General features: G+C 41.7%; 1 protein-coding gene across 3 annotated transcripts in view; it reads left to right on the top strand.

Annotated features, from left to right (window-relative positions):
- The window catches only part of sh3pxd2b (SH3 and PX domains 2B), a 39,501-nt gene that overhangs the window by 1,849 nt on the left and 24,764 nt on the right, over nt 1-12,888 (top strand). For all 3 annotated transcript variants that reach the window (XM_084372877.1, XM_084372875.1, XM_084372876.1), the window contains exons 2-3: nt 2,058-2,138; nt 12,177-12,252. In XM_084372877.1, the coding sequence (XP_084229003.1) occupies nt 2,058-2,138; nt 12,177-12,252 (157 nt within the window). The remainder of the gene's footprint in view (nt 1-2,057; nt 2,139-12,176; nt 12,253-12,888) is intronic.

Genomic DNA, 12,888 nt, shown 5'->3' with positions numbered 1-12,888 from the left:
AGAGATTATAATCTCATTAAGTGTCTCTTCATTGCCATACAGTATCTGCTCCATTACTGTGTATGGGACAGAAGAGGAATCAGCATGTGGATATTTTTCCTGTTTAAACTATCATTCTCCCGCCGCTGTTGGAAAGATTGTGTGGGAGACAAGAATGTCAAAAAGGACAAAGACCCGTTGCTCGCTTTTCTGCAACTCATAAACAATGGCGCTTTCATCATCGTGTGTGAAAGTGAGTGGCGGGTGGATACATGTGGGTGAATTTGTCTGCAAAACAGTCGGTTTGAAGCGACACACATGACGGCATAGGATCCAGAGGGGCCGACAGTGGGAGCCGCTGCCAGGCCAAGGCCTCGGCAGGTGTTCGTGTTAGTTCCGTGTACATGGTGCGCGCCTGTATGTGCGCTCGTATATGTTGGCTTGCGTCCGTCTGTGTGTGAAAATGATGACTGGGTTAAGGGACCAGCAGACCCGCTGTGAGTGTTAGTGGTCAAGGACACAGAGTTCTCGAGGTCCCGTGTCTTCTCCATCTGTCTGTGTGCTCTCCGGTGCAGCCCGTGTTGTTTTGTGCCTCGTGCACGCTCTCTGTACGTGCCGGCCGGACACCTTAAGTCTTCCGCAACCCTCGAGGTACGGGTGAGAGTACAAAAAGCAACTTATACCTGTTTTGGATGAAGCTATCATGTAGAAAGGAAAAAGAGACCAAGCCCAATCCAGATACGACCCTTGCCCCTACCACATATCCCTTAGCACTTGGTAGCTAACTAGCTAGCAAGCTAATTTTGCATTGTTACTACTGATTTGTGCATGACAATCCCATCTTTGGCTATTGACAACAACTGACAACATATTTCATGGGGGAGATTTCAACCATGCCCCTTGTAACTCTGTTCTGAGGGGCAAGGGGGCACTCGGAAACCAGGGGCAGGGGTAGCAATCGGAACTGGGCTTGGGCCTTACTTAAAAGAGCAGTTTATTGCCAGTATTAGTGTTTCATTGAGCAGAGAAGCTTTTATAGCTAAAGTTATAGCTCTCCTTTCCTTCTGTAGATCTATGGCTTCAGACTAATTTGCCATTGTAGATGTTGTACTTGTTGTAATTCTTTTTACTGCCTAGCAAGGAAAAAGAAGTAATTCTAAACCTTTTAAAATGTACCCTCCCTCTTAATTGTTGAGAATTTATGAGCTGGTAAATAGTCGCTGGCGACAGACAATACCCTAAAAATAGTGCCGATGCTCATCTTAGTGTATAGATTGTCCTCACTTGGCTCCACTGAATTTGGAATAAATATGTACTGTTTTTGAATGAAGACAGCCTCCCTGCCGGCCTCTATAGCTCCTGGAGGCCGTCCATCCGTGGCCGTATGTGACTCTAGTGCCCTGAAAGAGACGGCGAGGCCAGAGAAGGTCTGGGAGTGGGGCCAGCAGCATTCAGCCAGACACGGCGAGCCACCGGGGAGTTTCCAATCACCTCCCTGTCTCTCCCCTGCTCTTCTTCTTCTTTAGAGAACAACATTAAGGGCAGTGTCTGTTGACTGCACTGATCAGGCTAGATGCTTTTGTTTGGATTGTGTATGATGTTTGTATGAGGCAGAGGGAATTTGCTGTTGCATTTGTACGAGAAGTAAAGTATGTGTCTGTATCCTAACGGTGTGTGGAGCATACTGGCCAAATTTTGAATGTGAATTCATGTCATGTACTAAAAGTCTCCACGTCAAAGTCAGGAATTGATGTTTCCATTGCTGCTCTGTTCTTCCTGGCAATACCTGCCAAGACAATGTCCCTCAAAAAGACAGCTCAGTCGAATCTGCTGCGTTAATACAGGTTGATGACTTCCTCCTCAGAAGGAAGTGATGCAAATGGAATGGGAAATGAGATAATCGGATATCCCTGTTGTGTTAATGTGAACAGATGATGACACCGACTCTCGCCTGTCTATATTTCTCTGGGAGTCGCAGCCCTGCCAGTTACTGGCGCTATGAGTCAGGACTGATGCTGCCGGTAATGGCGGTTTGTTAGTTTAAATGTTTCATTTGTTTTTCTCCTCTGCTTTTCCAGGTTTACATCATCAAAGTGTCCTGGAGCGATGGCAGCACAGAAATCATTTACAGACGCTACAGCAAGTTCTTCGACCTGCAGGTGAGTAAGGGTGTTACTGTGTGCATGTGAAACTGTGTGTTCGTGTGTGTTGGCGTGTGCAGTTAAATGTTTCGAGGGTCAAGGAGTGCGACGGGTTATAGTTCCTCCACCGGCGAAGACCAGCATGGGTCAGGTAGTGAATGGACTCACTCTCTCCATACGGCACTGTCCTCCTGTAGACCTTGCGCTTGTAGCCAGGCTCTCCCTGCTCCACCCATGTGACACTGGTAATTATATTGTGCGAGAGGAGTCGGAAAATGTCCCAATGAAGTTAATGGAGGACAGTGATGAATGCGACGACCGCACTGATGACCACAGAAATGTCTGAATCATCCTCGAACGTCACGCTGGCAGTGTGTGTTGCACAAGGAGGGAATCTCATTAGTATCCTAGTTTCTCTTCCTCCTCTGAAGGTAATGGATCTGGGGCCCTGGCCACGTCTGAGCTTAGAGAGCATGGACTCAAGGAAACCCAGAAAGGCAACCGCTTTTAATGAGCACATAGTCGATTTAGGCGAAGGATACTGTCAGCCCTAATTGAATTAAATTCCTTTTAATTGATTAGGATGGTCCAAGCATGAGCAATGAAATGAAGAATTATAATGCTCTGCTGGGGGGTTTTCTGAGGCAGCAAATGTAATGTTAACCAGAAGAATGCAAACTATTTCATTACTTATTTTGTGAGTTTGACTTGAGCCTACAAAAGCTGCCAACAGTCTCACCTATAAATCAGCTCATATCACTCTCATAATTGTTTTTTAAAGGTTGCACCTTTGTGTCGTTGAGCCCGGGCCAAAGTAAAAGTTTATGTGCAGCTATTAACAGTCATCTGTGTAGTGTTATGAACACAGACGGGCAAATACCATTTAGTGAGGGCCGTTGTCTGCTCTTTGCTGATAACATATAATGGGGTATTAAGTCGCCTGTGCCCTCAGTTCAACTATTGTCAACTAGCGAGAACAGCAAACACAATTAAAAAAACAAGTCTCGTCCTGCAAAAAGCACAGACCCCATCCCTCTTTCTTATTAATTCCTATGGGGCGTATTGACACAAATGATAAAGTTTTCATTGGAGAGACAAGAAACATGGCTAATCTAAAAGTGTATTTGGAGACATGTGTAGCGAAGATCTTGTACATCAGTGCTAACACCTTTCTAACAGTGCTACTTAAAGGGGCAGTATGTAAGAATTCGAGTTGAATCAGCAGGATGTTAAGAAATGTGCAGAGATATCTACTGAAATTAGCATGCTAACCAGAGAGCACTGATCCATCCCGGTCCAAAAGTCTTGCCATAGCAGTGTTAACACTAACCCGGAGCTCCCAGTCCGAACCGCTAGCTGCAGGGCTAACTGAGCTAACAAGCTAACTGCAGCTACAGTTAGCATATTGCACCCTTTTAAGACTGGGTATTATACACCTTAGTCTCCATCACAATAAATGATAACATTAATCCCTGTTGCTATGGTTTTTTGTCTTGATTATTTTTCATTTTTCACAATTAATTACTGTATGAACAGATTCTGGACTTTCCGGCTGGAAATGAGGCTGAATAGTTGGATGAACATCTGTCGTTGGCTCGTGTAGAATTCAGACTACTTATTTGTGTTTTTAAAAATTGAAACTTGAAAGTGAATTTAGTCTGGCGTGAGATTCCTTATTTTGGTAATATAGTAAATTTTGGTTTCATCATTCAACCGTAGCTTTGCTTTTGATGTTTTGGCTCGAGAACAAGGCTTTTCAAACTTTGTTAGTGGTGTGACTAAGAGAGAGGGAGAACAGTGGGGGACCGTCAAATATCAAAGAGAGGGGAGTTTCTTTTTTCCAGTATGGGCTGGAAAGTGTGCTTGAGCCAGACATCTTAGCATCAGATGAGGTAATAGCTGTATCAGAATTAACAAATGACTCTTCATGTTGTCATCGGAGGCTCAGAAGCACAAAATCTCTCTAGTTGCCCAAAAATATCTAAAAAAAAACCCCTGTCACTGATAATTTTAACAATATAATTCCATGCTTAATTTATCCACACGTCAGCGTATTACGAGCGCAAATTACTAGGTACGTCACTAAAGACCTACAGTATTACTTCAGTGGTAATGACTTGAGCATGTATGAGATATTTTCAGCAGGGACATCCCCTGCCGGTCTTTACCCCTGGCATGCCATTCAGCTGCTTCCTGCCGTGTTGACAGCCTGTGGGTGGGCTCGCACTGGTGAAGGAGATGTAGATAAACTCAGCTGGAGAGATAACAAGCCAATCTTTTATCTCCTGTTAGGTTTGGCACTGAGATATGAAAAGCCACCTTGAGGCTGTGGATGCTCAACATCTCATCAGCTTCACTATGACAACAGGATTGTACATGCATGTGTCGGCATTGTTTCTAGAGCTGTTTTATGTAATCTTTTTAAAAGGTAACTTTATTGTATTGACCTGTTACACTGTGCATTATGATGAGTATTAAAGCAAAGGTTTGACATCATCAGGCATCATCCCACGTGCCCGGCCAGGATACTGACATATAGCTGAGTCATTCAGCTCCTCTAGTGACCATTTCTTAATTTCCTGTCTGCTTCCTTTGCTTTCTTTTTTTTTTTTTATCCTATCCTGTCTTTACACTGCCCACTCTGGTCATCTGTCATTCTGTGGCTCGATGCTGTTGTCCTGTCATGGGATTAGGAGTGGTGTATATAAATATAGAAAAGATGATAATGTAAAAAATGACACGTGATGTGTCTGTGGTCACTTCTCAAGCCTCACAGCCAGACAGGAAGTGTTATTCACCACATCCCGTCAACACAGCTTGCCCGTGCAGCGGATGCCTTCGTTCAACCAAGGCAATGTGTGCCTTTTGTGTGATCGCTGACCACAGACCTTGTTTACTCACCCAGTCTGCATTCAGTATGATTTCAACATTTATGACTGGGGGATTTGTTTTCTTCCAGACCTGCTTGGTTATCATTATTTAAAGACGTGTGCATATTTTATATTTGGACACATCATCAGCCATGTTCCTTTTATATAACAAGTAAAATCAAGAGCAGGGCATCTTGAGAAGACAGTGATCCTGATGACGAGGAGTAAAACACACTAGATGATTCTGATCCTCCTACTTATTTGCATTCCTTCACCTTTTTAAAAGTACTTCTGTTGCACTAACTTGCCCACTAATGACTCTGATTAAAGTACGTAACTGTTAATGGAGGTGATAAACAAGAATAGTGTAGAATTACCTCAGAAATGCACAGTCATGGCTAAAAAAATCTCCCTAATTGGGGATGTCGTGTACATTTTAACTTCCAGAAAATACCCTTCAGGAGTCAGATGTTCTTCTCACCCAAGATATTTCTGCTGCTTCTCACCCACCTTTTTCCTGCAACACCTAAACCAGAGTCTCTGTGTAGCTGCTACCCACAAAAAATAGCATCAGAGAGTTTAGTTTCCATTTCAGCATACTGGCAAAGGACTCCACGGTGAGACAGAATTATGGTCTGCACTTATGCATAAATGTATGTAATGCAAAGTATGTGTTGGTCTTGCAAGCTGTTGAATACTGAGGGAATGAATTGAGCGATTAGCATTTTAACATAAAACCTGTGGGGTTTTTCCCTTCTCTGTTTGACTGTGCTGAATTGTGAACAGAAATAGACTGATCTGCTCCTCCAGACAGATGGAAACTGTAGAGATTTTTAGCCATGGGGTCATCCCTGAGGCTCTGCAGTTTTATTTCCATGTCACTAAGAACAGTTTCCATGCTGCACACGTGTCCAACCGACTTCACAAGCGTAGTCTTCCAGCGTTCCCGGTTGCTTTTGATACAGGATAGACTTTTACTGTAGGAAAGCTGTAGGAGAAAAAACCAATACATCGCTGCTTGCTCATTCAGAGTTGCACAGCTGTCACATATTTTCCCTCTGCAGTAATCAAGTAACAAAAGTTTTTTAAGGGAGGGGGGGGCGGTTTATTTTGCTCGGGGCAAATGGGGCCACTTGTAGTGCGCATTTCGCAAAGCAGCAACAATGTGCTCATTTCCTTCTTGTCCATTGGCCGTTTTCAGAATAAAATATGCTGTATGCACCCTTGGGTAGTAAAGTTTGTTCCAGGAACGATAACCCAAAACATGTTTCTGAAAAGCAGACACCCTTTACTGAGGTTCTTTGTCTTCAGTGTTTGTGTCAGGGATCTAGTTGTTGTGGACTAAAGAAAATGATGGTCTACCTGAAGAATTACTCAGAAAAGGCCAAGTATTTAATCCACCGAAGATGAACAATCGATCGAAGGACAAAACGTGCAGTGCTATACACCACCAAGCACCCTTTTTAATCTTCTTATTCATAGGCATTCATTTATGACTGCTGGGGATGGCAGTGGTTTCTTAACAGCGTGGCCCAGTCTCAAAGCCAAGTGTGAATGGGAGCCCTGTTTTGCTGCTTAACCATTTGTTGTCTTTGGCTGTCTTGATTTAGATTTTGCAGTTGTCTGTCAAATGACTAGCCTTGATAGGGAGTAGTCATGTTTAAGGAAAGTGGCTTATTGTTGCTGGTCGTTTGACAGATGACAAGCACAAACAAACCCACTTGCTCTTCCCATCACATACATGTACACACATACAAGAACCAAGCAGAAACTGATTGAAACCACCGTAAGAATTAACATTTGGGAAGTAGTGCTTCACATCTTGTGATTGACTGGTGACCTGTTGGGGGTGTACCCTGCCACTTGTCCCATGCACATAGGCTCTAGATCCAGGAACCAAGAATAATAGAGTGAGTGGGTATACAAAATCAATGGATGGAAATTGCAACTGGCTACTAGGAGGTGGTGGTGGGTAGCAGGACACCACTGAAACACTGGAGCGACAAGTCTAGAAAAACAGTATGCGATTAAAAACAGGCTTTTACATTTGACATTAGACCATTAAGACGCTAACTCCTACAACAGGGGGGTTAGAGGATAGCATTTAAGAAGGCCAAGTCACATTGGAGCCAACGTTGCTTTTAAAAAAAACAAAAAAACATGATTAGTTAAAATACACTTTGAACAGTTTCTGTTATCAAGGTAGGGTTGGATGATATGAGACAATAAAAACAATGGAAACCAAGTCAGATTTTCTGAATTGGTCTTTTATTGAGATATTACTACACCATCCCAGCAACAGATTGACCTGAAACAGACAACAGCAAACAGGTAATTAACCTCAGTATATAACAATACAGTATATCAACACTGACATATAAAAATCACATAAACCATGATAAAAGATTTTATTCATACTGCCCCTGTTAAGTGATCAGGGAGAAGATTGTAAATGACAATCTAGGGTCAAGACTCTTACTGAGCCACAAGCAGACCCTTGGGTGCTGTTGTTAAACTGACTCTGTGCTGTGACCTCTTTGGAGGTGGATATGTGAGAGGAGAATGGCCCTAAAGGGATTAACTAGTGTAGATCATATAAGGCACCAATATCATGGTGAATGAATCCCCAGAAATATGCCTTGGTTGTTACTATTTTGCTAACACCAGCATAGAATACTAACCAGGCAACCAGTATTAATCAAAGTAAGAGAAACGGGGGCACACTTGTGTATAGTAAAGGTAGATGTTATTATCCATCTATACATCGATTCATCATCTATACCTGCTTACTCTGTTCAGGGATGACAAGTTGACATTGAGCTCATCCTCATCTATTTCTGTGGAAACAAGGAAAGCAGTCATTGGCAGTTTGATTGAATTGTATTTAATATCTACCCAAAAAACTGGCCAGGATATTATTTAATCAAGATAACCTCCCATTTATTTCCAGAGCTATTACAGTTGATGATAAGCCCTTGGCATCATGCAATATAGTGTGTTCAACTGTTAACACTGACAGACAGTGGGTGACTTCCTCATTCTTTCTGCTTTCCTAAGTGGATTTACAGCTCAGGCTTGTTGTGGGGTGTTTCGGTAACAGTCTGGTCGCCTGCAAAGGGTTAAATATGACCTCAAGCATGAATGTACAGCGGACAGTCAAAGGACCTGAGGTCGACTGAGATAGGCATGTTGCAGAGAGAGCAGCCATTGTTCCCTGTCCTTTTATACTCTCATTCAAGAGAGTCTCGGGCGCCTCAGATCTTCTTTATTAGGCCTTTATTTGCAGGCTGATGATGTGTTTAAAGCGGATATGGACTAGACAAATTGTAGCCCCTTGAACGGTTACGTTAGTGTCTGAATCAGCAAAAAATTGGTAAATGAAAGTAGCAGTGTTTAAGAGTTTATGACATTACAGGGCATATAAACAGACTGGTTATGTGACAAAGGAAAGTCTGTTTTTTTTTTTTCTTTTTCATTACTAGTGGCAATATCAACTTTGACACCGCACAGCACAGTTAAGACGCTGTGCTGTAAACACATTTTTGTGTTCAAATTGTCTAGACTCTTGCCATTTTTTGCTGTTTTAATGCGAGAACTCTGGCATTGTTTAAAATAATAGCACTGTCTCCCCTTAAGGCTTTGGTGAATGAGTCCTTGAGTGATAATTTCACGTAAATCAGTTGTGAAAAAGTGGCTGATTATGGTATAAGTTGAACTTTTGACAGAGTTTTTAATAGTCTGACAGAAATTATTACAGCACATATCCAGAAGTGATGAGTTCATAGACTATAATGCTGTTATTCAATCTATAAAGTACTAACGTGGCATCAGTTTCCTTCTAATTGAAGTGAACTCGGCAGGATACAGATTACAATAACATACTTCATAGACTTGGAGAGTCATGTGGAGATTGACTGACTGTGTGCCGCCTTGGCTTGTCATCCTCCTGCCTGTAGAGCATGAATATTTGATGTCGGGTGCATGATGTAACTGGTATTTTGAAGAGACATCTTTACTCTCTCCAGATGCCTTTTCTTGTTGGAGTGGCTCTGATTACAGAGTAGATACAAGGTTTGGAGTAGACACAGAGACTGGGTGTGTCTGCACTCACAGTCAGACACATGGGAACAATTACAGTGTGTGGGGTATTGGCTCTTCTGTGTTCGTCTCTTTCTGTCTGCCTGTCTCTTTGCCTATGCTGCCTCTCTTAAGGTGGTAATGTGTAAATGATGATGAAGCATTTGACTCGGAAGCCCTCAGCGCTCCTGTGATCTCCTTCTTTGCCTTCTGCTGTATGTAAGACTAAAGTGGAATGGCTCGCCCCTTTCCTCGTCTTGATTTTGTATACAAAGAGGGTTCATTGCTCACTCGTCTGACCCTCTTTTCATTGCTTGTTGTTTAAACGGAGGAAATCTTTGTTGTGGCTTCAGCTTTATGATGCTAAGCTTGAGTGCTCAGAGCCAGTGAGAAGTCATTTGAGTGCGACCATATCTGGTCTGTTCATTGGCGTCATAGGATATAAGATAAAATATAACCATTAAACACCAGTTTTCTGAGATGCACTTAATGCCAAAGTCCATGTCTGCCAGGTATAAAAGCTAAGGATGTTGTTTGATTATTTGTTTGATTATTTGGTTATACACATGTCTTTCTCATTCAGATTATTTGGGTTAGGGTTAGCGTATGTAATGAGGCTTTTGCATGAAATGGTCAAACTATGACAATGGACATTTAGAAGCAGAACGAGTTAGTGAAGAAAAAGTGAAGTAGAAACAAAACAAAGGCCAATTGTCTTAGTAAGGATCACAGTGGCAGGAGGGCAGACTATCAAAAAGTTACTGCCTCTGCGCTTTCCTCAAAATAGAAAAGTATCAGGCTCTATCTACTTAAGTGATGTGAGGCTGTTTAAACATTATGCCACTCATTGTTTTATGGCAGCAACACCCCTTTGGCGCCTGGCTCGACTGAGGCAGGGTATAGAAAGTAATACAAAATTCTATTTGGCACAAGTCTCTGCTTTTCCCATAACCTCTCCATCACCTCACCTCATATTACACTTTCCCCCGGCTCCCTTTGTTAGTTTTGGCTCAATCCAAGTTATTGTTTCCTTCAAATTTACCAGAGGGCATTTTGTGACAGCTTTACTTAACTTCTGTTGTTGGAAAAGTCGCTGTAGAAACGACATGATTGCACTGGTGAAGATATAGCAAGAAAACATTTGATAGTATTATCAAGTAAATATTGTGAACAGACTCAAGACTATGAACTTCAATAATAAATCAAAACTCACATCAGTAATGTCAGGTGTGCCGATAAAAAGCAGCATCCTACAACACACATCTTCTGCCCGGTGATTCACACGTATAAAATTAGATTCAAGAGTAGGCGGCTCGGAGGAGGCCGATCACTGGTACAACGGTTTATGTTCAAAGTGTTTTTTGTTATATAATAATAAATTGATTCATTTATGTTTCATGTTGAGAGCGAGATGCACACTTGTCATTATTAAATACACGATGAGGGGGATCACAAAACCGAATGCAAAGTCTTCCTTGCACAACACATCAAAAGTTTGTATTTTTGTTGATCTGAGCCCAGAAATTATGCATGAAAACACACTGTGAGATCTGACATGTAGCCATTGAGGGTAAACATTCCTGTTTTGGTATTGCCAGTCCTGCATATTTAAGAAATTAGTCGTCTCTCATATCAGTGAAGGTACTGAGATATTTAACAGTGGAGGGAATGAAAAACATTCCTCTTTAGATATTTGGCGAGCCAATTTGTTTTGACCCTCAAAATGTTTTTATCAGGTTGACATTGAACAGAACATAGTCAGAAATGATATCACTTTCATTATGTGATGGCCCTGTTGGAGTACCTTCAAATGAGGAAGTCTGTATATGGGACATTTGCCCATTGGTCACTCACTTGCTGACAATGAAACCATTGACACCATGTCTTGGTGTTCTGATATGACATGATAAATTGGCTATGAAATCACAAAATGGGGTTTTCTTGTATTTCATTCAGTCAAACTTTGGCTGGCTCTGCAGAGCCATGAAGGACTTACTTGATTCCGCTTAACATTGTTTTCTTGTAGTGAAATAAAATTAGCCTTGGAATGTGAAAGACCTCTCTCTGTTTTTGAAGTATTGGATTCAGTCATTTGAGTGCAGCATCAAAGAAATAGTCTCATACACTCCTTTCACAATTTTTTTAATTAAGTCAAGTATTTTCCTTCCTAACCGCAAAACTTTTGGTTGGACGTTTAATGTGGTTTTTACCTCAAGAGCCCCATACAAAGATCCATATGGGAAGATGATGTGCAGATCCACTGTCAGAAAAATGCACCAGAGGAAGAAAGAGTGCGCCTAGACTTCACTGGTCAATATGGCCAGGTGCCATTTTATTGAGCCCAGCTGTATGGAGGACATGCACAAGCACAAAAAATATATTTACATATATTGAAAGAATCTATGTGAATATGTGGCAGTACTGGCTGTAAATTCCTTACAGGCCAGCCCAACCTACATACAAATAAACAAAAAAACATGTAAAACCAGGGGAATGCCCACTGTAAATAAACCCATAAATGAACAAATGCCTCTTTTGGATATAATGAACAAATGCCAATGCAAGTCAAACAATTGGACTGCTACAAATATATGAATGATTATATGTTAAAATCATGAACAAAGGACTCACTGGGGGCCTAAATTATAAAACATCGCCTGTGTACAATGTGATGGAGGGAGAAAAGGCCTGTTGAAGTAAAACAAAAAACTAACTCTGGTGACAGCATTAGTTGTAATGGGGAAAAAAAGGAATAATCAAGAGAAAACGCATAACCAATATAAGAAGCCACTGCTCTCTGGCCTTTGAAAATGATGGGAACAGAAATGTTCCACTATGTCAGTGGTGCCTTACTGCTAACAGCCCCCTTTGCTGCAGCAGCATAGAAGTAGAGGGGAAAAACCATACCATCTGCTCAGGACATTCCTAATCACTGGCAGGCCTTACTTTATTGGCCGAATTCCTTGTAGGAACTGCTGATTTGTAAAAAAATAAAAATGTGAACCCTTCCTCTTACGCCTCAGCTATCCTGCTGCGTGTAATGAGAAGTGTATGTATGAGTGTAAATGCTTTGCGTGCTAATAAGTTGTAATTAATTGTTGGGTTTCAGATGGAATTGCTGGATAAATTCCCGGTGGAAGGAGGCCAGAAGGACCCTAAGCGCAGGATCATTCCTTTCCTGCCAGGTAAGAGTTAAACACACGCTGTCCCCAAGGCCCTTTCACACACATGCACACACAGCACACACACAACTGTGGCTTGTTTGGAAGGAAAAGGGGAAGAACGTGTTTGATATTCAGTTGAGACACATCAACAAAAAATGGCAAAAAGTTCCTTGAGGATTTGCCACTTTCTCCAATTTATTTGGATATAGGTCTGGGTCCCTTTCGGGTTTTGGACTATTTGTTGGATAAATAAAACAAACATCTTCGATTTCAGAAACTGTGATTGGCATTTTTCATTATTTTATGAAATTAGCAAAACACAAAGAACAGTGACCTCATTGATTATCACTTGAATTCCCACCTCACTGTATTGTTGTGTCTGTAACTCATTCTGGCTCCCCTTGACTTGTCCATCAGAAACATTGGCACTCCTTGGGTTGAAATGTGGACAGTAATGACTCAGTGATGGATGTGATGAACTGGAGGAAAGCATATTATTTTGCACAAAAAGGAACCAACCAGAACAATCAGCTCCAACCTTAATTGGTCTTAACCACACTGTTTCTGTGAACGAAGACAGATTATGTTTATCCGTCTACTCGTACGTGTTCAGCCGACTCAGCTGATCTTTAAGCATGTAGCCCATAGACCTATTAA

The sequence above is a fragment of the Pagrus pagrus genome (genome assembly GCF_965226575.1).
Source record: "Pagrus pagrus genome assembly, chromosome: 14".
NCBI lineage: Eukaryota > Metazoa > Chordata > Actinopteri > Spariformes > Sparidae > Pagrus > Pagrus pagrus.
The sequence above is the reverse complement of the archived record's forward strand: the minus strand, read 5'-3'. Positions and strand labels throughout refer to the sequence as shown.